We start from the raw sequence: 27738 nt of genomic DNA, 5'->3' as shown, positions 1-27738 counted from the left end.
AAAGTTGCCCTCCTGACGGCGGGGCTCCTTCCGGACCAAACTTAGTGGAGGAAGAGGGAGATTTGGTGCTTTAGCTCACCGGCATTCCACCCCTTTTCCGCAGCTCTCACAAAGGCTGGGCTGACAGCCTTGCCACCCGGGAGCTGTTTAAAATCTTTTAACCCAGTCAAATAGTGGTCTTTTTGCCTTGCCTTCTATTTCCCGTCCACGATATTGCCACCCCCGAGAAAAATAAAATGAGTTGTGCTCACAGGGTCTCTCTCTCTTTCCCCCTCTCTCTCCCGTCCTCTCTCTCTCTTTTTCTTTTTTTCCCCTCTTTTTTCTTTTTTTTAAGACATAAAAAAAATCATGACAAGTAAAACTTAAAGGTGTTTACCTTGTCATCAGCATGTAAGCTAATTATCTTGGGCAAGATGTAGGCTTCTATTGTCTTGTTGCTTTAGTGCCTATGCCCCGCCTCTGGTGGCAGCCTAAAACCTGGCGTCTGGCTAAAACAAACGAAAGGCAGCCCTGAGCCTCCACTCAATCCAATTAAGGCGGACTTCGTCCACTCGGTTACGTGTACATCCAACAAGATCGGCGTTAAGGCAACACCAGAATATTTGGCAAAAAAAAAAAAAAAAAAAAAAAAAAAAAAAAAAAAAAAAAAAAAAAAAAAAAAAGATTTGCCTCCCCTTCCTTTTTTTTTTTTTTTCCCCAGCCGCCGAATCATGTCGATGAGCCCAAAGCATACGACTCCTTTCTCAGTGTCTGACATCTTGAGTCCTTTGGAGGAAAGCTACAAGAAAGTGGGCATGGAGGGCAGTAACTTGGGGGCTCCCTTGTCAGCCTACAGACAGTCTCAGGTTTCTCAGCCGGCCATGCAGCAGCACCCCATGGGCCACAACGGAACAGTGACTGCCGCCTACCATATGACAGCGCCAGGGGTCCCCCAGCTCTCTCATGCTACGATGGGGGGCTATTGCAATGGGAACCTGGGCAACATGAGCGAGCTGCCGCCTTACCAGGACACCATGAGGAACAGTGCTTCGGCAGCAGGATGGTACGGCACCAACCCGGACCCCCGCTTCTCCTCAAGTAAGTCATCCCGGGGCTGGGTTGTCGGCGGGGGTTGGCCGCGCAGCTGCCCCGCCAAACCGCGGGCAGCGGGCGCCGGGGGCTCCGCGCCAGGGCAAAAGTCGGTCCAAATCTCAAACGCAACCCCCACCCCCAAATTCCTCTTTCTGCATGAAGATCGTGCCCGGTCCCTCCACCCTAGCTGCTTGCATGTCAGCCTCCCGCGGCTGCTTTTGAGGGGTTGGGGATTGGAAGCCCCGCGCTGGCGGGGAGAGGGAGACGGGGGCTCGCCGTCCAGCGGGGCTGGAGTGGCGCGGCCCGGGGGCCCAAACGGAGCCGGCGGTGCCCGTCCGCCTGCGCTCCGCCCGGCACCGGGCAGGCGAGAGGGGAAGCCGAAGCCGCCGGGGCCGCGTCCCGAGAAGCGGCGGAGCGGGCGAGTCCGCCCCGGCCGGCGCCGGCAGAGCCGCTGTCCGCGGCCGCTGCCGCCGCGCTGTCACATCAGATACTTGCGTGGCTATCCCCCCCCGGGAAGGACGAGGGGCGAGTGGCTGGCTTTATTCACCAGGGCCGGGCCGAGAGAGAAGGGGGTCCCGTTGACCGCCGCTCGCCCCGGGGGCGCAAGTCGTTGTTTAGAAGCGCGGGCGCCCCGAGGCCGGGGCTGGGCTGCCGGGGGGCTGCGGAGCTCCGCTGGGGGCAGGCGGCGGCGGGGGCTGCCCGGAGCGCGGGGCCCCTCTCGAGCCGGGCCGGGCCAAGCCAAGCCGCCTAAAACGTGCCGCCTTCTCCATTGCAGTCTCCCGCTTCATGGCGCCGTCCTCGGGCATGAACATGGGCGGCATGGGCAGCCTCGGGTCCCTGGGAGACGTGAGCAAGAGCATGGCCCCGCTCCAGAGCACGCCGCGAAGGAAACGGAGGGTCCTTTTTTCCCAGGCCCAGGTCTACGAGCTGGAGAGACGTTTCAAGCAGCAAAAATACCTCTCCGCCCCGGAGAGGGAACATTTAGCCAGCATGATACATCTCACCCCGACTCAGGTCAAAATCTGGTTCCAGAACCACCGCTACAAGATGAAACGCCAGGCCAAAGACAAGGCTGCACAGCAGCAGATGCAACAGGAGAACGGCTCCTGCCAGCAGCAGCAGTCTCCCAGAAGGGTGGCGGTGCCAGTGCTTGTGAAGGATGGCAAGCCCTGCCAAGCAGGCTCCAACACACCCACAGCAGCTATCCAGAGCCATCAGCAGCAGGCAGCTACAACGATCACAGTGGCTACCAATGGCAACAGCCTCGGACAGCATCAGAGCCACCAGACAAACAGTGCGGGGCAGTCTCCAGACATGGGACAGCACTCGGCCAGTCCGTCCTCTCTGCAAAGCCAAGTCTCCAGTTTGTCTCACCTAAACTCTTCTACTTCTGACTATGGCACTGCCATGTCTTGCTCCACCTTGCTATACGGTAGGACCTGGTGAAAGGATTAAACAAAGAAAAAAAAAAGGCAAAAAGGAAAAAAAAAAAACACCAGATTTTCCCAGTTACACAAATCTCTGTCCTCTCAAAATTATTGTGTGCTTTTATCTTTCTATTTTTTTTTTTTTAATTGCTTTTTCCCCCCTCCCCTCCTTTCACTGAACGGTTCTCTGCGGACCTCTAAGAGAGAGACTTTTTTTGTTCGGTTTTGTTGTTACTCTTGATGGGTTTGGGTCTTTATTTTTTTTCCCCAAAGTTGTTGTATGGGGTGTTCAAAAATATTCTGACTAATAACCGTGGAGCAGTCTGCAGAAAGGGGACCATCATTAAGCATGGTCCAAAGGCTTGGATTTCAGATGTACACTTTGCCAGCGTCTAGGACTTGCATGTAAATACAGAGATTTTGGGGGATGAGGTGGCTTTCCCCCCCAGAAAAACGCATTCGCGTCACCCAGACACAGGAAGCAGCTTTCCCCTCCCCGGTCTCTCCCAGCCCATCTCCAGGGCCAGCGGAGGAGACGTGGAGTCATCAAAGGCTTGGCTTTTATTTTCCTCCTTACGTTTGATGTGAACCTGTAGCTGTATAATGCTGTCAAAAGTTGGACTAAACCCATAGTTTTTAGTAGCCTGTATATTTTGTTGTAAAAAGAAAAGGAAAAAAATACAATCAACCAAACCAACCCACGTTTTTTATGGACACTGATCGCCCCGTCGTAAATCCTCTGGCAGTTTGTTATTTGCGCACGCCGCCTTTTCCTGTTGTAACTTATGTAGATATTTGGCTTAAATATAGATCCTAAGAAGCTTCTAATAAATTATACACATTACGAATATTCTTTTTTTATTTCCATTTGGTTCCTCCTCCAAACCCTCCGTTCCTTGCTCTTTTTTTTTTTCCTTGATGGAAAAACAAACTGAGATGTTGCCAGACGCCGGAAGGCCCCTGCCCCTCCCAGGGCCAGGACCCTGTTCCCCGAGGGGAGCTGCGCCAGAGTTAACGGGATACAGGATCAGTCCTCAGCGTGCAAACGGGACAAGCAAACGCGTGGAATTCACGAACTCGAATGCGAAGGGACCGAGTCCAAATTCATTAGCCCGATTATTGAGGGGAGGGCGGTATGAGGGGGGTGGGAGGGCACCTCAGCGACTTCTTGCTAAAGAAAGCAAAGTATTCCGGGGCTAGAAATTCAAATGTCAAAGGCACAGAGGAGAAAGAAGGCAAAAGTCTAACACCACTAGAAAAAAAAATGACGAAGAACCTGCTGTCAGTATAGAATATGGGGCTGATTTAAAGAGCGTCCAGTTTTAATACCTTGTAAAAAAAATAATTTCTACCAGGTTTTCCTATGTACTTGTATTTTAAGGGAAGTACAGTCACCTTATTTATAATCAAAATAAAAAATAGTTTATTGTGTACGACATGTAGTTTGAATTAACTTTCTTTATCAGGCTATGTTTAATTTTCTACGCATACGCAACCCCCGCAAGCCCATGCAAGCAAACGGCCACGCAAGTTACCCTGCACAGCCCACCCCATCACCCAGACGGAGGTTAGCTGCAGTCTGCGGCTTGCCGGAACACAGACGGGGTTTGGTTGTTTTGGGTGCTGTTTTTCGAGTGAGCTTTGTGGCTTGTTTTGTTTTGTTTTGTTTGTTTGGAGGGGTTTTATGTAGCGATTTGAGAAGTTTGTAAAGAAGGACATGAGGAGAAAGTGCTTGTGCGCGCACGTGGGTGGGTGGGTGGGTGTGCGCGCCCGGCTGAGACACCGAGGGGCGCTTGGTAGGAAGGTAAATATCGGTAATGAAAGGCAGTTAGATATTAACTTTTCTGTAAATATATAAAGCACGTGAAGCTAAACAGCTCGTATCTGACGAGTCTGAAATCCCTGTAATTCACTATCTTTCAGGTCCCAAATATCCCTTTTGTGAGTGCAACAAAATAAGAAGTCCCCCATCCTAAAAGACCTCCTAGCATGTTTTCCTTCGCATCTGCTGCTCGGTTTCGGGTTTTTTATCAAATCCTCTCAGTTAAACAACGGAAGAGGATCGCAGTCATTGAAACACCTCTGAATTACACAGTTGTTATGAAATACTAATATTTTTGAAGTGAAAGGAAGGAACTTGTCTGGGATGGAAACAACCCAACCTCCAAGTTAAGTAGCAGCTTTCGAAAGCTCCAGTCTTTTATTTATACAAGATAGCCGGTGTTAGTTGGACACCAAGTGCTAGTCTGGATGGAGAAGAAGGGAAATACACGGAAGAAAAAAAATATTATCAGATTCTTTCTGACCACCTTCCCCTTATTTCTAAATGGAGGATATCACTTGTGTCAACGGGAATTTCAAGACCTTTCATTCTTTATATTATGTCCTACTGTATACAGCGACATTCTCAACTAATCCAAAGAATATTCCATTTTTTTTTCTTTCCAGATCTATAGCATCATGTTAAGCATGGTGGGGGACGGGGGCGGGGGAAGGGGGGGAAGGGCGCGGCGGAGTGTCTGGAGCTTAGTGCTGTTATTTCTGCTAAAAGAAGAAAGTGTTGGGGATTTCTGGTCAGTGGTGCAGCGCTACCAGCTCCCGTGGAGGGAGTGAGAAAGGGAGTTGACTCTACGGATTTTTTAAAATTAGGTTAATTTCTCCCGGAGTTTATATACAAGACCGTGGGGAAAGTGCTGTAGTTAAGTCGACATTTCCCCTTCAGATGTAATAAATGTTTGCATTCTTTCAAACCCAGGAGCGTTCGAAAGTGAGTAGCACTGAAAGGCATTAATACAGCCGATAAATATTATACCCCCGCCCCCCAATATTGGAGTTAGCGTGTTTGATAGAGATCCAGCCAGTAACTTTTCATTATAGACTTCGGGGAAAATACATTAATTTTATTGTGTCTCGGCAACCTCATAAACACATATTTGGTGGTGGGTGTAATTACTGTAATGGATTATTATGTACACTGACTTATCTTTCTTAAACTAGATTTAGTTTCGATTAAATAAACTCGTTTCCACTTTGTCTGATGTCGGCTTAGTTTAAAGTCTGTTTACTTGTTCCACAGAAAGGTGAATTCATCTCTTTATTAGGCACTAGAGACCGAGCAAACACAGTTCAAACTGTATTTACATATCAATCAGGAGAAATGCAAACAAACTGCTCTTTAACAATTTTTATAGAGGTTTTTGTCACAACGTAATATAAAAAAAGATATTTGTGTCGCTCATAATTATTTTTTAAAATAAACTAGTTATGCTTTGATTAGGATGAAGATATTTTGGGGAGGTAGGGAGTGTAAACACATTTTAGTCTCCAGTGTCCCCTGAGAACACTCACGAGAACTCGGTCACCGTATAGTTTTTTAAACTGAGATATATGCCTCCATCTAAACTCCTGCTTCTTCCAATACGCTGATTTTCGGTCTCCCGGTAATCAATGCAGAACTTGAATAATGGGATGGCGAAGGGGAGGGGCGCATGATTCAAATCTGAAATGATGGAAGAGATGCACGTTTCTCACTGTAACTGCTTTATCAACACTAGACCATGGGTACCCCGTATTTTGAGAGATAAAAGGATCTAGTGAAGAATGACTATTCCCTCCCACTTCCCCACTGCCTGGCACTGCCTGTAAGTGTAGGAGAACCGCGGAGGGCATTTTTTTCTGCTGTAAATAGGAGTTCATGTTTAAGTGCCATGAAGTGTGCATGTAGTGGCACAGCAGGCTGGGAGGAGGGGGGGTGGAAAGAAATAAAAAACCCAACCAACAAACCAAACCAAAAAAATTAAATCCCAAACCAAACCCAAACCCAAACAAAAATCCCAAAACTTAACAAAACCACATCACTACTACGGCCACAACAGCAACAATAGCAAAAGACTTCTTCATGTTTCCTCCTTCATATAAAAACGGGTTGTGGGTTGTTGGCTTTTTTTGTTTGTTTCACAGCAGCCTATTAGCAAAAGGGATGCACGGGAGGAAAGGCTCAGGGGAGCCGGCGGCGCTGGGGCTTGCCCCGGGTGCGCCGCGACCCCGATAGTGGAGGACGGGAGCGGCGCGGCGGTGTCACTGTACTCACGGGGCAGAAAGGATGAAGCTGATCTCAAAGTATACTGCCTGCACCTCGTCCAAAACGCAGTGCAGGGCCTTAAGACAGTGTTCAAAGCGCAGATCCCAAACACTGTAATCTGAGACAGCTCTGAGATGACACCAACAGAAGTTGCAACGGCAGGGAGGGGAGGGAAAAAAGTATTTTAGGAGTTTTGTAGCGCAGCGCAGGTAGAGGGGCTTCGCCAGGAACGCAGCCCCGGTCCAACTTGTGGTGACAGCTGCCTTTAGTCTTTACAAAGGGGATCTAGAGGTAAAGACTGAGTGAATTCTGAAGAATTTAAGTCCTTTCATGGCTGTGTCTGGAGCAAAGCTGAGAAATACTTTTTTTTTTCTGTCTGACCCGCTGTTCCTCTCATGATCCCCTTCAGGGAGAAAAAAACCCTTCAAACTCTAAGTTAATGGTAATACTGTTTATATGTATCAAACGAGCAAAGATCTGACCCAGTGCGGTTGTTCCTATGAGGTAGACAGATGACTGTCCCTGGCAAATTGTTGAATAATACGAAATTACTTTTTTCCCCCCTCCCTTTTCTGACTGCAAGCACATTAGGGAGCAGGTAAGGTCAAAATTTTCTATATCCTATGTCTTTCTTTCGAAGGCTTCTGGTCAACTTTAAAAATAAAATGGTGAATGATGTATTGATGTTAAAAGAAACTGAAATTCGTTTTAAAGCTTAAAACAACTTAATGCGCAGAAAATTTCTTGGTAAACCTGAAGTTGAAAACATAAAATATGACATTTAATCTTTAATGTAAAGATTTTTGTTAGGGGGAGGATGAAGAGGGAAACTGGTATTTTTATTTTAACATGACACAGAGATTACAAATGGCCGAATGCCTTACCTCCGAAAGACAGTGTAAATCTACTGTCCTGAGCCGGAGTATAGAAATGGGGAAAAGGGGTAAAAACGTATATTCTAAAAATATTTACCTAGACACTTAGGTCTGTTTTTACTGGCTAGCTCCATATCCCATGCTAGTAACAACATCTGAATGAGATGACAACTCTCTTCTGCGATACAGTTCTATTCACTAAACACAGCGGGACTTTCCGGGTAACTTGTAACTTGTGCTTCTTTAGCAAGCGAATTTACATGGCGGATTTTAGTGAACGTATACGACTTACTGGATTGGTTCAGTGATATCATTCTGACTAGCACTTCATCGATACAGGGGCGCCTTAAAGTTTTCCGGAAAATAATAAAGTGCATGTACACGAGGTGGGTTGTTGGGTTTTGTTGGGGTTTTGTTGAGGTCTTTTTTGGGGGGTGGTGACTTTGTTTGAGTTTGTGATTGGATTTTTTTTTTTTTTAAATTAAAGGATAGTTGCCTTGCTTAGAAAACTAAGTAGGGTGTGACATCTTCACTTCCATCTGTTCTGGTGGATTTCACCGGGGTTCCTCTTCTCGATCACGCTTATTTGGGCAAGTAATAAAGTGCTAGAAGGCGACAAACTTACAGACACCTGGGGTCTTGAGGGGAACAGACTTTTTGGCTTCATATCAAAGGTGTTGCTGAAGTGGCTGAGTAAGTTCAGCGTGTTATTGACCTAATAATGTGACTCTAGGAAACTTTTTTCCGGAGGTTCCTCTCGGTGCATTTGTTCCTTAAACTATTGTTTTCCGTGCTGCTGTTTCTCAGAAAAGCTCTTAAAAATATTATCTTTTACTTCAGCACCTTCTGGTTCTTGCCTTTTGCTTTTAAACTGGTTACTGCTTAAGAAACGCACTGCTGCTGCTGCTCCGAAATAGTCTGCTCGAAGCTTCGGTCCCCTGCATCTCTATCTTCATTAGCTCACTGCACAGGGAAAAAACCAAATAGATGACAGATGCGGAGCGCTTAGTCTACATATGTGCGACTATATAGGCATTATATCTACATATATGTGCATCTGATGGTGTATCTGGGAGCTGATGTGTTCGACAATAACTGTGGAGTCTGGGGAGCAGAGACGCGCAGGAACGGGAAAACTCTGACAGAAGCACTGCCCGCCGGCCTGTGTCTCTGCTCCGCTCTTCATTTTACACCGTGGAAACCCTCCCGCGACTTTCCGCCTTGGCCCACAAAGGCTGCCCGGCGGCACCGCAGCGCCTGAGCGGGGTCGGCTCTCTCTGAGTCCCGCCGCCTGCCGAAATTACCCGGCACGGCCAGAGTTGCCGCCGGTGCTCAGGTCTCGGTTCCCCGTCGAGGGGAACGACCCCGATGCCGCCCATTGCCAGCGGACTCTGCACCCCGGCCGCAGGGTCTCTTGTGTGCCCATGACGGGCTCTCATTCAGCTCCGGCGGCTGCCCTGTCTACGGGAGTCGGCAGCAAACCCAGCGGGGTTCCTACCCCGGGGGCTACAGGCAGTCGGCAGCAGCGACTGCCTCCCTCTGTATTCTCTAAACTCCAGCCATGGTAGGCTCTGCCTGCGCTGCCAGGCTGCCAGACTGCAGGTGCTCCCGGGCAGATCCAGCTGTGCACACCCACCGCCTCTCTCGTCCTTGGCACTGGGGCGATGCCCAGGCGGGAGGGCTACAAACGTCGGGCCAGGAACCCCTTTGACTTTCGTCCAAGCGCTGCTCCCAAAAGCCCTGACAAGGTGTTGACCGCCGATGGCGCCTTGCCATAGCTAGGGCGAGTGGCATGGGGCTCGGGGACCCGATACTGCCCCGTCACTGCAACATACACCACATTTGCCTAGCGGGGTAATGGCAGGAAAGTGCATGGCACCTCCGCGGTAACACTAAAATGATCGAGACGGGATGCGGCGGACGAATTTGCGTCTTCGCAAAGGTACTGTGCGAGTACGGAGAAGGACGAAGGATAGGTCCCGACAGTGGCATCTTCTGCGCTGCCAGGGGTTTCCTGTGCAGCCACTTTCGCGGGACTCTGCTGGGTAGTACCGGGCCTCCGCTGCCTTCGCGGCGCGCGACGGATAGGCGGCCCCGACCCCTGCCTGCCCGGCCAGCCCGACCCGCGGGGGCTCCCTGCGCTCCGCCAGGCACGCAGGATTGGGCACTCCCGCCCCATCCCATTTCGGATTTCGTTTGGCTGGTTTAGGTAGGGGAAAGCAACTCCCGAGGAAGCACCTGAGAAAGTTTGGGCGAGCAGAAGCGGGATGGTGGTGGATGGTGGGGGGGCAGCCCGGGCGTGCGGGGCCGAGGCTGCTGCCCTCCCCCGCGGGAGGCGCGGCGGGAGAACCCCGCTTCCTGCCACTGATTTCTATCTCCCCCGGGCGCGGGGGGCTGTCCGCTTTCTGTCTGGCTCAGATCCCCCTTTTCTTTCCTCGCTTTTTAATTACTTTTCTGAATTTGAATGGATTTTTCTTTGGAAGATATGACAGGGTTTAAAGCTCTCATTACATATCAATAGATGGAACCTTTGCGTGGAGGTTGTCCTCATTCTTCAGTGTGTGACCAATAGTTGTTGCTCCGTGTCCCTGGTTTTTCCGTGGACACACACACGTACACAGTCTGTCTTTAAATAGTGGCTCACGAAGCGGAACCCAGACGTGGGAACCGTGTGGTCTCGTGAGGCTCGGGAGGGTGCTGGCGGATCGTGCATTTTGTGCTCGGTGTCACGGGAAGGCTGTGCGTGGCGGTGGCGGGATGCTGGGACGTGCCGTGCTTGTGTGGCAGTGGCGAGACGCTGGAGCTCCGCTGCCGTGGGGAGGCTGGGCGTGTTCTTGTCATGGAAGCCTGGGCACAGCGTGGGCTGTGCACGGAATAGGCTCCGCGGTGGTGGCTCTGTGTGTATGTGTGTAGCGGTGTGTGTGTGTGTTTGTGTCAGTGCATCACCTTTCCACAATGGCAGCATAATTATCTAGCTGAAACATTCACAAACGGCAAAAAGTTGCAAAATAGATCGACCTCCCTGAGATGAGAAGGAGCCAGTTTCAGAGCTGTGCAACCATCATGCTTTTTCTCAATACATTTTATAAAAGAGGATCTAGCGAGTGATTCCAATTCAATACACATAATCAGTTTGGAAGTCTTATTTCCATTTGAAAACAGGCCTTTTTGCAATCATGAGGGCCGGACACGCTGGAAGATACAGGACGCATTCAGAGTAGGTAGTAGGTGAGAGAATCTATAGACAAGCACCAAATATTTTCTTCCTGCTGCAGACCTTTTACACTATGGTATTAATCATGACATATTTTTAATCTAATCCTATTTTTAAAATACCACTTAAATCCTTTACAAAGCAAGGCTTTGACTTTCAGCAAGATAAAAAAATCCGAAACAAACAAACAAAAAACCCCCACAAAAATACCCAAACCAAACCAAAACTAAAACTCAGCAAAAAAACCCTCAAACCCCATCAAGTAAAGAATGGTGATTGGAAAAGCCTGTTGATTGTCCTATCAATCGCTATAGGCTAACAGTCATTTAATCAAAAATACACCGGGTAAAGGACCCCTAGAAAATGGTTACTTATTTTTTAAAGTAAGGGCCAGAGAAGGGACAGGTGCAGGGAGTCTTAAGAGGATCTAGCACCTGCCAAGCCCAGAGCCTGACACCGAAGCTGGGTTTACTCCAGAGAAGCCTCATTCGCCTGAGGCGGGTCCCGAGGCCCAGGGCAGCGCACTCTCCCCGCCCGCGGGTGCCGAAGCAAACCGAGACTCTCCGTGGTCCTGCCACCTGAGACCTGCGTCCTGTCCTGCTGAGAGGGTGGGGAAAAGGATGCACAAAAGCCGGACCGCAAAGCTTGGGGGGTGATATGGCATCAGGCAGGGCAGACCCCCTCTCTTGCCTCGCCCCCCCCGCCATCCCTGCTCCGAGCAGCCACCGCACTCCCCCGCCTCTGCTTGCTCTAGAGCATTTTTTTCTTGTTCCTCAAGTGCCCGAAACCAGAAGAAAGCCAGGAGGCCTCCGCGTCCTCCACCATAATTATCCTGGCGGAGAGGAGCGTGCAGGGAAGCCGAGGCTCGCCTGCGGGTACCCAAAGGCGGAATACAGGCTCTCCCAATTCCGCGCACAGCGAATTAATTGGTGTTTCCCATTTTCCTCATTTACGTGTTTATGCGGCGGTGCGCACCGCAGACAGCGCGCCCGGGCTGCAGGCAGCGGCCCGGCCCGGCCCGGCCCTCCGCCTTGTTCTCTGTTCGGAATTTGAAGGCAGACACTTGCTTCTCATAGCTAAATAGCGTGCCTGTCCCAGTCACAGCAGTCCTGCTTTTCCGGGCTCCCACCCTCCGGCACACTGTATTATTCTCTTCCACTTTAAAAGACCAAATCAGCTGTCGGGAAGGGCGGGGGGCGGATATGATAAATAAATAAATATTTGAATAAATAAGGCAGTGTCGTGGAAATCTGAATTATCCCTACAAGATGCACAAACTGTTATTACTGAATTGCAAGCCACACGCGCACCGACGAGCATGACAGGTGGATTTGTGCAGAGCACCGAGGTTGGTCCCGGGGCGCGACGGGGCCCGCGCTCTCCTGCTATCTGGCTCCGCGGGAGGGGCAGCTTCGGGGCACAGCTCCGGGCCCCGCTGCTCCCCCTGTCTCCTCACTCCGTTCCCCGCGACTCGCAGCCCCTCCTTCCCCCGTGCAAGAAAGAAAGAGTTGGGAAATTTCTCTCCGTTGGGATTTCTACTTTGCTCACCGCAGGCCGCCAAGGAAGGACCAGCACTCTCCGCTCCGAGCCAGCTCTTTAGGTCTGAGCCCTAATTAGGGCTCGGGCCAGACGGCTCGGCAAGGGGCCGGGTGCTGCAGGCACCGAAAGGCTGCGCTCGGTGATTTGAAGAGTTTCCTCCCCGGCCCAAAGTATCACAGTGACAAACATGTTCTGTCCAGTTCCCCCTCCAAAAAAGACTAGGCACTGATCACTTGTGGGACCCTTCCCACAGCCAGCCGAGCGCCGGGGACAGGGAACTCCTCCGAGATGGCTTCATGAAAGAAATTTGGGAGTGAAGGGAAGCGGCTGGACACTTTCTATAGGAAAGGGGCCCTCGCAGCCAGCGGGTGAGGTGCTCCATGGAGTGAGGGCTCCGAACCGCGGGTGTCCCGCAGCAGCCCGCACCGCGCGGCGGGTGGTGATCAACTGCTGTACCGAAATAGGACTTCGCGGTCGCCGCTGTTTCCCGGGGAGAGCTGCTCTCCCCCGGCCTAGAGGCTGGAGCCGACTCACCCATGAAGACCACAATGTGGGAAAGTGGGCATGGGGTGCGAAAAAAGGAGAAAGAAAAAGGACCAATTGCTCTTAGGAAAAGTTATTTCCCAGACCAAACACCGATGGTTTTATTCACACGAGTTGTCCCACTGAAATATATATGATAAAGAGAGAGAGCCAGGAGTAGGTTTTGGCCCCAAAACCTACTTTCCTCAAGCCACCCCATTGGATCGTGCCGAGTCTCTCATCTCTTGGGAGAAACATCTCATGGTTCTTAACAGAACAGGGAAACGATTCCGATCCGATTTCCTTTTTACATAATTCCTAAATAACAGGCCATGGTTTGGTTGTGGGGGTTTTGTTTGTTTGTTTTTTGTTTTGTATGCGTGTGTTTGTGTCACCAAAATGCCGAGATACATCACCTGTTTTCGGGAGTCAAATCTTTATCCACATCGGTAATACAGTCCCGTACTAGAAAAAGACATGTTACCCCCAGAAGCATCAAAAACAGACTCCGGTTCCACTTGTCATTTAAGAACTACCTCCCCATGCCCGCCGCACTTCGGCAAAAGGAACAGGCTAACGTTTTACGAACAGAAGTGACCTAAAAATTAATGGTGCTACAAATGCTTGTGTGTGTCCCGTGTTTATACAGACCTTCTGCAAAAGCATGATGTATGCATATACGCTAAAGTGTGCGTAGATGTGCTTTTGCAAGAGTGTGTTGGTGCAGAAAAGGGTTTATTTTCCTGTTAATTTGAATTATTCAAATGTACCATAGAGAGCCTCACTAAATGAGGGTGAGGTTTGCCGGGACATAAAATTAATTCAGTATACAGTGAGTTAGGGGGACAAAAATGTCATTATATCCAAAACTTAGGAGAGAATCCTAGAAAAGGATGGCTATTTCAATGCCCAGCCGTACTTTTTATTCCTCTTTATTTAGATTTTTTTTTTATTTAAATGTTCACTTCTGGACACTACTGATGGATGGAGATATTTCAAGCTATTTTGAAAAGATACTGACCCCTGTTCTAAGGTCCCTACAGGGTTTTTTTGGTGGTTGTTGTTTTGTTTTGTTTTTTAAAAACCAAAACGGTACCTGTGCAAATTACTAACAAAAAAAAAAAAATCTTTTGCTAATATTTCCAAGAACAAGGGGATGGATAATTCTTTTGCTCAATGAATACTAACTAAATACCAAAGCATCTTCAGGAATAAAACAGAACAGATGATGGATTTCATTATATATTTCACATTTTTAAAATTATACCTTTTATATGTACTTGTCCTTAACCTTTAAAAGCAACTGCTGTAAATACAAGATCCGTACTTTCTCTAATAGATTTTACTAGGAGCTGGTGACAGAGAACTGATTTCTTTTCTATTAGGCTTTAGTACATCTTTGTTGAAGGCCTGCAGAATGACCAGGGATTAGATTTGCATCTCTTAGACTCCCTGTGTGGTCTTTGTAAGGAGCTTGTAACTGTTAAAAATGACTTGTTAGGAAGCGTGTGGGCTCTCATCTCTTTGCTTTTGACAGAATGATTGTGAAATTCAGATTGTTCTTATAGGCTTTAGCCTGCAGATTCCACCTGAACCTTAAGCAATTAGAGCCTAATCTCAGTGCAATCACATTTGAGTTAGGATTTGTCGTACTTTGTTTACTTCAATAAAACAGCTACAGAATATTTCGGAGCATTTTTAAGTGATATTCTCCAGGTAATAGCTAATTTTTTCAACCCCTGAATGTTATCCTTACCGCCAAACTCGGTGGTTTGGAGTGCAAAGCACTCTTAGGGTTTCCTGGGCGAAAATGAATAGGAAACCGCAGGAAAGAAAAAACAAGCTGAAATTCCTTGCGATGCAGAGGGCAGAAGATGCCTGCTGCATCCCTTTTTCCTCGGAGTCTGCGGGAGCAGTGGCGTCCCCCTGGGCCGGACTCCTTTGCCTATGAGAGGGCAAGCCTCGGGGCGAGAAGGGAGTGATTTAGCCCCGGGATCGGGCCCGGGTCTCGTTGGTATTAGAGCGGTCGCGGCGGTGGTTGTCGGCGTTTGCGGGAATCTGGGATGGTTTGTTCCCGAGACGAGTCTCCCGCTGCCCGCCCCCGCCCCGCCGTGGTGGCACGATGGCACGGACACCATCGGGAAGCCTAAGCACGTTCCCCCTGCAACGCGGCTTCCCAAAACCACCCCAGCAAAGCGACACCTAACCACGTCACCTGCCTGCCGCTGTCCGAGACTTTTACAGCCGGGGCATAAAATGGTGAAAGGGGAAAAAGGGGAAAAAGAACTCGGAGGAGTTCTTTTCTCGCTCGGATGCCAAATTTCTATTTGTGCTCAGGTTTTTCATATGGGCAGCATAAGAAGGATGCTTTTACTACTGACATTCACATAATTACGGTTTTCAAGTGCCATCCTCTCTCATCAAAACTATTTTCTTTAAACTGAAACGCTTCCTTCCCCCTCCCTCCCCCCCCTCAGTCATTAGGACTTCTCAGAAAGTCTTTATCAAGTCTCTATGTATCAAACTCAAACTTTTCAAAAGGCTTTGAAATGTGGGGTCATTCCGTTTAAAATTCTGGGACAATTTTTTCTTCCCATGTGAGAGAAATATTTGCCACTGATATCCTATGTTATGACAGTCTGGGCCCGATCCTCTTCTCGCTGAAGTTATGAGGCAAGACTTCCTCCAGCTCTCAGTAGAATAGGATCAAGCCCTTCCATGCTAATGGAGGTTTAATAGCATCAGCACATGCCCAATAGCAACCATTATAACCTTGACCCGGTCAGGTGCAATGATATTACTCCTCCTAAATTTATCCTGCATTTCCTTGGTGACAGCAAACGGCTCTCTATCACCTCTTATAACCTACAATAACCCACAGGCAGTGATACCAATAACCCACTGCTCTTTTGTCATTCTTTTCCCTCAGAAATCTAATAAGTAGTAACAGTAAAAAACAATCACACTGCCTGCGTGTTTTAGCTCCATCAGCCTATATTGCTCAGAACGTTTCAGCCCGACGGTGAAGTAAAATGTCATATTTTCAAAAATGAGCGAGTTACTCTTTGAGCAGCCTCCGTCTAATGCTGTGTGGAACAGAGCACTGTAGTGGAACATCAAGAGTTCCCGTGTGAACCCTGCTCCACGACTGTGCTGCTAGGCTTGCTTCATTTGACCTGAAAATTTCTTTACAGGGAGTGGCAGGGTAGTCTGGGATTATCACTTTAAAAACTTTGATTCAGGGATGTTAGAAGGATACCAGCCCGACTTTTCTTACAGGATTATTTTTAAACCTCGGATTTTCAGTCCTTCCTTAGACCTCTCATGTTTTTCAGATTGTCTTTTCCTTTCACTACAATAAACACACTTATAATTTCCTCTTACAAAACTCGATGTTTACTTGAAAGGATAAGTCTATATTTCTGCAAAATAAAATGCTCTTCAGACCTTTCACACAATGTGGAAATGCATTCACTAAATAATCGTTTCTCTAAGAAAATAGAATAGTAACATGCAACAATACTCTCTACAGATTGTAGGATGCTCCAAATCAACCGATTTTAATGTTAAGAAAATTATTCTTATTCAAATGGTGTCATGCAGGCAAAAATGTTCTCTTCCTGCAGTCTGAAACAATGGCTAATTCCTGCCTTAAAAGACTGTTAATACAGATGAAAGCAACCCAGTCCACAACTTAAGCTGGTTTAAATTAGGCTGGAAGAGGGCTGAATGAATTGAAATGACAAGATTTTGGGGGGTATCAGTTCAAGAGTGACCCAGTATCTCTGCTACCCCTCCTCTTTTCCCTGCTTGCAGTGCCTGTGATTGTGTGTACGTGGGATATTCACAAACAACAGAAGGCAGAAAGATCTGGACTTATGGCAAAGTTAATAACAGCAAAGGTTCTACTTTGACAAAAGAAACTGACAGTTTTGGTACTATTCTTGCTTGAGACAAAACCAAAGACTAGAGAAGCATTAAAGGAGAGACTAAAGCTAGGAGGTAGAGCTGATACTTTTCTCAACATATTGGTAAATCCATGCATGTACTGAAAAATGCTTATAAGAAAGGAAGAAACAGAGACAAGCATTTTCTTCTAGCATTATCTCACACAAGATTAGCATAATGAGAGAGACTGCTCTAAGAATGGAGAGTAAGCATGAAGAAGCAAGCCAGAGCAATGCTAACATGTGTAAAGTTCTGCAAAAAACTAGCAGATAATAAAGATGCCAGTTTTTATTAGAAGCAGGAGGCAGCTGATCAGACTGTATGCAAGTGAGCTCAGTTCAGTCTTTTCGGATGATTTTGGCAGTCCACTATCATTGAGGAAGAACGGATTTTCTGACACAGTAAAGCAGAGAAGTTAGGTGCTGAAATTGAGGAGGGAGTAAATTACTTACCATGAGTGATAAGTCTCTGAATTATGCTAATAGGGATACCAGCAGGCTCTTTTGATATGGAAAGTGAAATATGACCTGCAACCAACAGCTTCCTACATTGCAGAGAAAGTCTTTCCAACTAGAGAAAGGGTGGATCCGGTGTTAACAAAAACAGATCTGTAGAGAAGTTCAGGATAGGCCTTCAAAACATGCAGAATTGGCCTTGCTTTTCTTGTTCTGAAATTAATGGAAAAGCTTTCTTGGCTTCTAAGAAGTAAATATATCATTATTCTAGTAAGAATTTTTGGGAAGTTTGGAGGTGAGAACAGATATGACTGCTGCAGAAGCCAGTAAGGGCTAGTCAAAACCCCTCAACAAAGCTGCACACAGAACAGGTTTTTGTGGTTTGGTTTGGTTTGGGTTTTTTGTACTTTGTATTATTCTGAAGTCCGGTATATTTTAGTAAAGAAGCCAAATTATGAGGGGTGCTGATTTTCTTGATAGGGCTATTGTCACTTGGACAGATCTATTCTAGAGTAAAACCCGATACATCTAGTGCTGGTTTACAGATTCAATGCACTGGAACTTCTTAGGTAACAGTGAGTGATCTGTCTGTAGAAAGGAAAACCTCACTGACAAAAGCATTTCAGTATTTTTTCCAGTTTGACTTATCTAACAATTTGTCTTATCTAATTTAGTTAAGTCAAACCTAGATCTCAAGACTGCTTCATAAGATATAAGCTGCAGAGCAATCATGTCCTCTAGCAGTAGAAATAATGGAAACATATTATTTGTAATCCTTGACTTTTCAATATGCAATCTGTGTAATCTTTATTATTGATTGTTTTAAGCTAATATGCCCAGAGCAATGAAATTAGTCTATTTTTCCACATTTTTTTAATAGAAAAAAATATGTGTTGATCACAACCTGAATTTTGTCAAGTAGTGTGAAAGGTAGGTGCCTCTGAAGCAGACAGCAGGTTTCAAAAATGTCTTTGCAGTGACATTCCTTCTGAGTGCCTTGTCTTACCCAGGCAAGCCCATTTCAAAACAGTCAAGAAAATGAGTGAATGATTCAGAGTCTGCTTGGCAAAAAAGAACTTGGACTGTAATGAGCACTGGTCCCAAAGTTTGGAGGAATAATGAAAGTAAGATGGTGTATTCTGGAAGTTCTATGCTAAACTTCTTCATTGACTGAAGTGAAGAAAACTTCTGCCACTCATTTCCAGTAATCTACTGCACCAATAAAACTCAGGTTCTAATGAACGGGTAAGGCTCATGGAGATGTATGAGGCTATTACAGCTTAGACAAAAATCCTGGTACTACAGCAGGTACAGGAAAGAAGTGGGGATGGTGTGAGTATTCAAAAGTTCACAGTCACTAGAACATTATTCCTAGAGAAACGGTTAGGTTTAGAGAAAAGATTATATAAAAAATGCAAAGTCAAATCAGACCAGTAGCTCATATAACTCAGTACTCTTTCCTCTGACAACAGTACTATATAATGCCTCTAAAACAAGATGCTCAAAGTGGCTAAGTACAAAATAATTGGCTCTAAAGTGTCTTATATGAATCACGTCTGGAAGCTTTCTAAACTTCATTAATTCTTGGACTTTCCCAGGTGTATCTCAGTGTATCAGGTGTATCAACAAATGACACCACTGAACCATGACATGATTGACATTTGGCTGTTCAAGGTTCCTCTTTTCCTGAGCTCTTAAAGAGGCGGGCTCCATAAAGCAACTTCCTTTGTGGTGTTATAATAAAGTTAGGGTTGCCCTTTCTCACAGTACTTTGTATCTTGGAATCAGTTCCATGATGATGTTCCCATGCAGTGTCTAATGCAACCCTTTTTTCAGAAGCTACAGAGAGTGGAGCATGCTGAAGAAACTGTGTTTTTTCCTGTTGACTCAGTAAGGAAAGTGGTAAGATCCAAAGGTCTGCTCCTATTTCTAATGTCCTCTTCGGTGTTATTATCTCAGTTTAGAGCATGAGCTATATACATTACTATTTTGACCAGTACAAATGTTATCCTGAATAGTTAATACATCCCCTGAAAAAAAGAACCACGGGTTTTTATGAGTCTTTTCCTAATGTTAGGAATCAACTTCCACTTGTTTAATTCACATAGCAACTGAAAATAAAAATCTGTGCCACAATCCAAACACTTTTCTCTTCCTATATGATGCTCTTAGAAATGTATTGGGTTTTTTAATTAATTTCAAATACAAATAGTATCTTTCATTTTGTTTGTACCCCAATTCAGAAGTGGCATTTTAGTTCTATTTATTTATGGAATATGAGAGGTTTTTTCAGTATGAAATCAATGAAGTGTTTTTTTTTTCCAGGGTTGAGATGACACAGTCACAGTCTACATGTAACTAAGAAAAGATTTCCTATACTAGATGTCTTTTTAATTTAGTAGAAAAAAGCATGACACCTTACAGCTGAAAGCTTAGACTAGGCAAAGTCCTGCTGAAATAAGGTGCAAATCTTTAGTAGTGAAGGCGTAAGAGTGATAGATCCTCTACCACTTTAACTCAAAGGTGTATGTCTTTCTGCAGCACAGACAGAATCCTGATGTAGAAATTACTGGGTGACATGTGGTCACCTGCTGTGTGCAGGCAGTAAGACAAAAGGTACACTGGCTGTTTCTGGTCTCAGTTTTGGTAACCCTGAGGAACTCCATACCAATTAGGCCTATATGTCCTTGAAATGACTCAATACTCTCTTGTTCAGAGAGGGTATTACTGGAGATGAAGAACACTGACCACTCAATTACAAAGGTAACACTGATAACCTGACATCTACATTTATGCTATATCCAACTTGAATTCCATATACAGAGAAGTTTGCAAAGCTTTTACCCTCAGAAAACTCTGGAATAGGAAATAGAAATAAATGTTTCAGTTGGAGAAAAATACTTCTGTTTCTATGTTAATTCTCAGTATACATGGGGATATATATACTGTTTCTCTGTACTTATTTTGTCATCCATCACGTATGTAGGATCAATAAGCCAGTGAACCAATTCCCTTCTCAGAGAGTGGCATCACTTTCTCGTGTCAACTATTGACAAGTCCATAATTACTTCATAGCATGTGAAATCCTGGGGTTGTTCCAGTCCCAGGAACCCAACATGGGTTTCTCAACAAAACAAGCCAAACCTACCATCACATAGGTATGTGAAGGTACTGAAATCTTAGTTTCCACTAAAAAGTCCACACTAAAACCTCCACAAATCCACAGTGCCTAGTATGATCAGCTCTTACAAGGCTCCAGTACTCAGTCCTGAGACAAGTTCCCTGATGGTCTTGGTCTGTCTGGAGAAACCAGACACATGATGGAAACACAAGGAAACCCATCTTTCATAGTCTCTATCCAAGCTACAGTTAGTTTGGGCTCTTTGGGCATGTGACCCAAGAGGAAGAGGCCTCCAGAGGTCTTTCACCACCTATCACTACAATTAATACTTCTCTTGCTCACTGCCATAGCCCTACTTTTCTGCTCCCTATATGTCTTCTGTTTCCAATCTAAGCATTTCTGTAGAGAAAGAGGGAGTGAGAGGGCATAGGAGTCAACTCTGCTGCCAGTTCATGCTGGTCTATCAGGAGCTAACACGGATTGAAGAATCTGCTTTGACAGGTTGCTGCGATTAGCCTTTAACAGCACCAGTAAAAGGGGTTCTTCAAACCCAACATAGTCAAGGAAAGGAGAAATCTCAATTAATTGGAAACATGGTTTTCACTTCAGCCTTTTATGCTAAGAATCAGACTACCTTTTCAATTCTAGCTTCACATTCAGAACGATATAATTAAACTAAAATTTGAAGGTTGTTTTTGGATCTCTTTGCTCCACCACAATACTTCCATTAAGGGGACTTCTAGAAAGGCGCAGCGTGGTACTTTCTAATGGAAAAATTATGACCTGCCTTCAACATGCAGAACTATTAGATCAATGTTAATTAAAAAAACCCCATGGTTTGGAGAATTGAGATGCTAAGATATGGCTTATGTAATATATCTGAATGACCCAGATGATATATTCAGACTGCACAGGAGTCAGTCACATTTTTCAAATGCTTCCAACTCTCAGAGTTAACCAAGTATGAATATAACAATGAAGCCTCAGTTAATGCCTTCAGAAAACATTTCAATTTTAGCTATTTTGTTTTCAAAACCTTAGTGGATAATGAGAGGAAGGAGGTAGAGGGAGAAAAAAAATGCAGGTGTTAGTAATGGGAACTCAAATGGCTGCACAGAAAGAGGAAGATTAAAAAAAACCCCAAAGAAAACCATAAAGCCAGAGGAAATATAGAGGAAACAGGAGAATATGGAAGAATTGGAATAGATGGTAGTTGTACTGAAGGGAGAATTCTTCTTTTTGAATACATAACACCGTAGAAAGGCATTTAATGTAAATAGGTGATTGAATACTGATTTATCACAAGCAGTATCTATTTTCTTCTTAACCCCTGTGGAAACTTCCTATAAGGTGAGATTTCACTGTGTATTTTTCTGCAGACCAAAAATGACTGAAAAACTGTGCTCAGAAGCATCATAGATGTCTGCTTTCTCCACTGTAACACATAGGGCCTTTGATGTTTCTTACTTTCTGGTGCAACCGTGATGATGATGTATACTTAAAGTGGAGCTTAATCATCTCACTGCAGTGCCTAAACACCAGAAATAGCCCCAGCTTCAACCAGAGAAAAAGAATTTTACCCTGGTGAGAAAACTAGGTTAGAGAGAGCTGAAGAAACAGGCTCAAGGATCTTCTGGAAGTCTGTAGCATCATGGGGAACAAGAAAACAGCCTGCCAAACTGTGCAGCTAACATCTCAGTCACAAGTCTCTCCTTCCTCTCTTTGCTCTCAAATCCCTAGAAGCAGCAGGAGCAGTGTAACAGAAACAAAAGATGTAGTATGCTCTCACTGACCCCGAGCCTGAAGAGGCCTCTCAGCTCCAATTCCACTTTATAGAAGTGTGATTTCATAGGGGTCCAAGAATATGTCATGGTTGTCTGAGGGGCATAACAGCAGATGGAGAGAAAGCAGCTAGGTTCTACCTACTGTCAGCATAAAATACATACAGTGTTTCAGTTGGGATTGATTTCTTCCACAGTCCAACAGCTGACAGACTTCACTCTGGCATTTTCACTCTGGAGTTTGTTTTTGCATGTTTTAGCCAACTGTCTATTCCTACTGTCCCTGCAGCCCTCCTAAGCATCATGAGATAACGATGCAGAGGGACAGTTAGAGTGGTGAGCACAGGTATGGCCTCAAAGGACACAGATTCCAAGTGGGATAGAGCTCCCATTGCAGACTGGGAACAGGCTTCTATGTGATGCAGAGTTGAACAGTTACTGAATTTAAAGTTTTCAGATAACTAGTTTTAGACCTTTCAATTTTAGATTAATGTCTTGTTCTGACTCTGCTTCTTAGAGTCAGTATGGGCAGTAATGAAGAAACTTTATAGGAAAAATAAAACAGCACTTTTGAAACAAGGATATAAGATTTGAAAAGTGTCATGAAGAGGTGATGTGTAAATCAGCAGCTTGTCAGATGAAAATTATAGAGATTTTTTTTGTATGTGTGACCAATGAGAATTATGAGATGTTTTAAATCAAATTATTTAGAAGTGGTGATTTGTTTTAATATTAAATAAAATTCATCGCACTGAATATCTCTAGATATTAAAATTAGTAGCACCAACTGAAGTCAGATTATGAATTCTTACTCATTCCACACATCTTCAATATTTAAACAATTTGATTTGCAAAATAAGAAAATGCTTGCTTCTACAGCACTCATAGCTTTTTAGTATTCCAGCATTCTAACTTCCTGAACGTATGTATTTCCACAGATATATCAAGGCAAATGTAGGATGTACAGGATAACAGCATTTACTTCTGATTCAAGGTTAGCTTGCATGTGAGAGAAGAGGGGGAAATAAATCACTGATTTTCTTTCAGTTTTCTCAGTGGCTAGACTTGTTTTTCTTTGTATACATATCTTAAAAAATGTAGCTCTAATTTGGAAATGCAATCACAAAGCAATATGTTTCACATGAACACTGTACTTAGAGAAGGGCACAAGTTTATCAAATTATACTTTAGTTGAAAACATAAAAAGCAACATGCCAGTGGACATATTTCTAGTGTATCTGCTAAGAACTTTTAATGAAAAAGAGGGTTAAAATTGAAAGGATATTGAATTTATCTAGTTTTAAGCAAAAATCTATTGAACAGCAAAATAAAAGGTATTGTACTCTGTGTTCCTGCTTAAAACCGAGAATAACACTGGAGCATCGCCGTTAATTAGCTCCAGTCAACATGAGATGCTTTACAACATTTTTCACATCAGTGCTTCATCTGGGCTTTAGAACAAACATTTCCCACAACCAACATCAAGAAAATAAATAGAAAATATATAGCTTAGTCATTCAAATTATGGAGATATTTCAGACAGTCTTTCCTGTACCAGAGAAGATATTTTAAATAATTTCCATAAAAACAGAGATTAAACCACTGAACAGTGTGGTTTGTAATTCTATTTGCTTAGCATTTGGTGTGTGTGTGTATTAATATCTGTTCTTAATCATCTAATCATACCTATTGCTTTTTAAAAGATCTTTTAGCCTTTCTGTATTTATTGTAATTTTTGTGTACTTTAGTTATCTGTTATGCGAGAACTGTCTGTAAAGGCATCATATAAAAATCTCCATTTAATGCATTAAAAATAATGAAGTGCTACATTATAATAATTATTTCCATATTAACTGAATGCACAGCTGAGTTACCTGTACTAAACATCTACACTTTGCTTAATGCCCTTAAATAGCATCTGATTCTTTCTTCCTACTGCAACTATTCAACTAATATTCTGACCCAGAGGAAGCTGCAGAGTTTACTTGTATAAGGCCAGTGACTTCCCAAGGAGAAGCACCCTATTTAATGTGTTATATTTATTTAATTTCATTTCAATTGTGCAACGTATGTATTTAAAAGGCTCAGACTCTTTGCATCATGCATTTCAAAAAGGCACTAAACAGCTTCCCATTTTACCTAACAGCTGAGGTGAACTGTCTAAAATGCTTTCTTTCCAAAAAAGTGACTGTAACTTCACTTTCATGAAGAATGCCAAAGCTTTCTGAATTACCATGGATTACCATCAGTTAAACATCAGGGTATAGTATTTGCTTTAAAATGTCTTATTTTAAAATTTGAGATTTATTATTCACTGTGTACATATTTATAAATATGTACTATTGCTGAGGTCAGATGTAATTCTTCTAAACTCAGAATCATGTTTTTAAACAAGGATACATATTAAAGAATGCAAAAGACAAAAAATATTTTGTCTAAAAAGCCATATTAAGCAGAACAGCTATTTTTGTGAACTTTCTGAATCCTAAAAAGGTATTCCTCCAACATTATTTATTTGTTCACTGTTGCTCTTCATGTTGTAACAACAAATAAGTAGTACTAAGACATTTTCTACCCTTCAGTTGCAAATGTATCCAACTGAAAAGGGGCCACCTTTATTACAAAAGTGAATGGGGTTTGGTGATGGGATTAATTAGGAAGAGGGAATGTAAGGATTCACACTTTAAAAGGCAACTACCTTGTATCATTAGTTTGCTTGCTTTTGGAAAAAAAAAAAAAGAAACAAACAAACAGTAAAGCCCAATCCCAAACTTCTTCCAATAAAGACTGAAAGCAGAAGTACATGCATTTTCAAACACTGTTCTTTAGCCTCTCTGAACTTTCATTTGTATTTAATAAACTACTACTGCAATAGAGCAAATGCCTTCAAATTATTTAATGCTCCTATTACAGGAGATATTCAAAACTGACCAGCTGGACAATTGTGCCTTTCATGTTTCAATTAAACATTTGTGAATGAGATACTGTTTGCCTGCAAAGACCTCAACATTCTTAACACTGAGGGCAATTTTATGATCAGTGGCTAATGAAAAATTACATTGCTGACCCCATTTTTAGTAAATACAATGTCAGTGCCACAATGCTAACTTTGAATATTAAAGTGGTCACAGAATTGTCTCTGAACTCATTGTTTCTTAAAGCAAACACACGTCAGGGAAGGGTCAAATGACTTAGGTAAAAATATTTTAATCCTTTTGATAGACAAAGCTGTAAAGGGAATTATGTGACGTTATGGAAAGTTGGTATTAGACTTTGGCTCGAGAGGATATAGTCTATGAGCAGTTTTTAACAGAAAATTCAATCATATGATTTGTCATAATTTGCAACAGCAAAATTGTCTTCAGCTAATATGGAGAGAATCTGGTGCAGTGTGTACAACTGAAAAGGAAAACATTTGAAGAATAAAAAAAAAATCATAAGCACAGTGCACTCTATCAAACACTTCTAACTAGAAAATACTGGTACTTAATTCTGGTCTTCTTCATGCTCCTTGGCTGAGGATCAAAAATCTTATTTGGACAAAACTCTCACAGCTGTTTTTCTCTAGATTTTTGCCTAAGCAGAAGTGACAAGAATTTGCTGTTTTGTACACCAGCCTGGTTTTCTGCACTCTCGTACAAATTTTAAGCCACTGGCTTCAGCTGAATTATTTTTGGTACACACCATTGAGGGAGAAAGAGCTGATCCCTTGGATTATACATTTTATTTACATAATGTAAATGTAACTCTAAATCTCTTCAAGAAATTACAGCTAATAAAGCCTAGGAAATTTACTGATGGATTGGGGAACTCATTCTGCCCTCATTTTCTCTTTTGTGTGTTACTTATTGTAATAGAATTAATAAAAACAACAGTACTGAGAAAGGAAGTAGAAGAAAGAAAACTACTTGGTAGCTAAGCACATAGGCACAAAGGCACAGGCATGAAATATTCTATATGGAGTACTACCAGTCAGATTGAAATGAATGAGCCATATGAAATCCTGCTTCAACTTTTATATTAGTATAAAGGAAATGGATTTCTAAAGTGCGTTGCATACAATTATGAGAAACATTGAAGCAACATATATTTTAGTGTTACAAGTAAACAAACAATGAAAGAATGAATGAATATTACATGATAATCTATTTAGAAAATCTATCTAACCAGGCAAAACCTCTTTTGGGCAAGATTTCCATAAATATGGTATTCAGCTGTAAGAACTGCATGACTTGGATACAACAGCTGTGCCTGCAATTCTTTAATTAAAAAGACAAATTAATATCCTTAATATCTTTAACTTTTATCTTTCTTAAATAAAACAACTCTTTTGCCATAATAAACTATTCTCTTCCTGGGAGAAATATCTATTTAGGATTGTGTTCATTTAACTTTTAAGAAATCTTAAAAAGATTTCTCATGCAACTACATGAACAGATGCCTAAATAGGATGGGGAACCAAAGAGAAAGTGCTGATGAAACACAGAGCTCATCCATCATATTTGTATTTATTAAAAAAAAAACATAAGGTATGGAAAGATGCTCCAAACACTTTTATTTGGGCAACCAGTTCAATGGAACTACCTGCAACAGGAGGGCAGAATTTTGGTTAAATACGGGCTCAGCTGTACCTTTAAAAGAAGTACAGAAAGGGAGAAAACTCCAGAGGAATGTTTCCTCTGGGAAGAGAGTGGTTTATTGCCAAAGCAGAAATGTAAAAAATTGAATCTGAAATACACAGTTCTTACAGAATCAGCTGAAGTCAAAGAAGTTCAGGCACATCGTGTAAACTTGCTTTTATGCTGTATTGGGTTGGGGAAGGGATGATATGTAGCTTTCTCTCAGACTTGACGGCAGGCAGAAAACATTCTAAAGGACCTTTTGATCTCTGGTGGTTGAGTATCCACCTTGGGCATTCTCCTTACATATGGATCTACTGAGACGTGCTGCTGCTGAATTCAACGGAATTGAGCCCTAACTGTGATTGGGATATGAGGACACATAATTAGCTGTGTTAGAAAATTGACCCTCAGTCTTTCATCAAGATGGAGTTTTACCCTGTAAAATATGAACTAGTAAAGACAATAAAATCAGGAAAATAAAATAATCAAATGATTCTCCTCTGTTGTTATTTTCACACTGGAATGAGACAATGGTAGGGAAACTCACTTTAGGTGATATCACTTAATTAGGAAAAGCATCCTAATCAGATCCCCCTCCAATTGCAATAACTGTAGGGAGTCAAGTACATTTCTCTATCAAAGTAGGAAGCTGCAGTGAAGTATAGATATTGATAATTTAAACTGTGATACAAGAGCAATAGAAGAGAAGGCACAAACAATACTAAGAAAGCAAAGTCCTATTTTCTATATACCCAATTTCAGGACTGCTTCTAAAGGGTATATACTACAGCTATTATGACATTCCTGCACCTCCACTCACTAAAATAATGTCAGGATAAGTACTTTCATAACCAGTACTCAATAGCTAACAAGTGTCATGGCACATAGACTACTCCCATTGGTGACTCAGTATGACTGAGACCATCCCAGTACTTGCATTTTCCTGATATGTCTGTCCATCTTACTTGGTATTGCACATTACCTATGGGAAACCTGGAGCAGGATATAGCCACAGAGGATCTCTTGCTGGAAGGTTCATGTGATTAGCAGCTATATTGCCTGGTACTTTTGGAAGCACAGTA

At 43.6% G+C, this 27738-nt stretch overlaps 1 protein-coding gene across 1 annotated transcript; it reads left to right on the top strand.

The window, feature by feature from the left end:
* Nucleotides 1–522: 522 nt before the first annotated feature.
* On the top strand, nucleotides 523–3607 carry NKX2-1 (NK2 homeobox 1). Its single transcript, XM_017829365.1, has 2 exons — nucleotides 523–1077; nucleotides 1847–3607. Exons 1-2 carry the CDS (start codon nucleotides 711–713, stop codon nucleotides 2515–2517), a joined length of 1038 nt encoding a protein of 345 aa, XP_017684854.1. The 5' UTR covers nucleotides 523–710; the 3' UTR covers nucleotides 2518–3607.
* Nucleotides 3608–27738: the final 24131 nt, after the last annotated feature.

The sequence above is a fragment of the Lepidothrix coronata genome, unplaced genomic scaffold, assembly GCF_001604755.1.
Source record: "Lepidothrix coronata isolate B3197 unplaced genomic scaffold, Lepidothrix_coronata-1.0 Scaffold164, whole genome shotgun sequence".
Classification (NCBI taxonomy): domain Eukaryota; kingdom Metazoa; phylum Chordata; class Aves; order Passeriformes; family Pipridae; genus Lepidothrix; species Lepidothrix coronata.
This window is presented reverse-complemented; position numbering and strand designations above follow the sequence as displayed.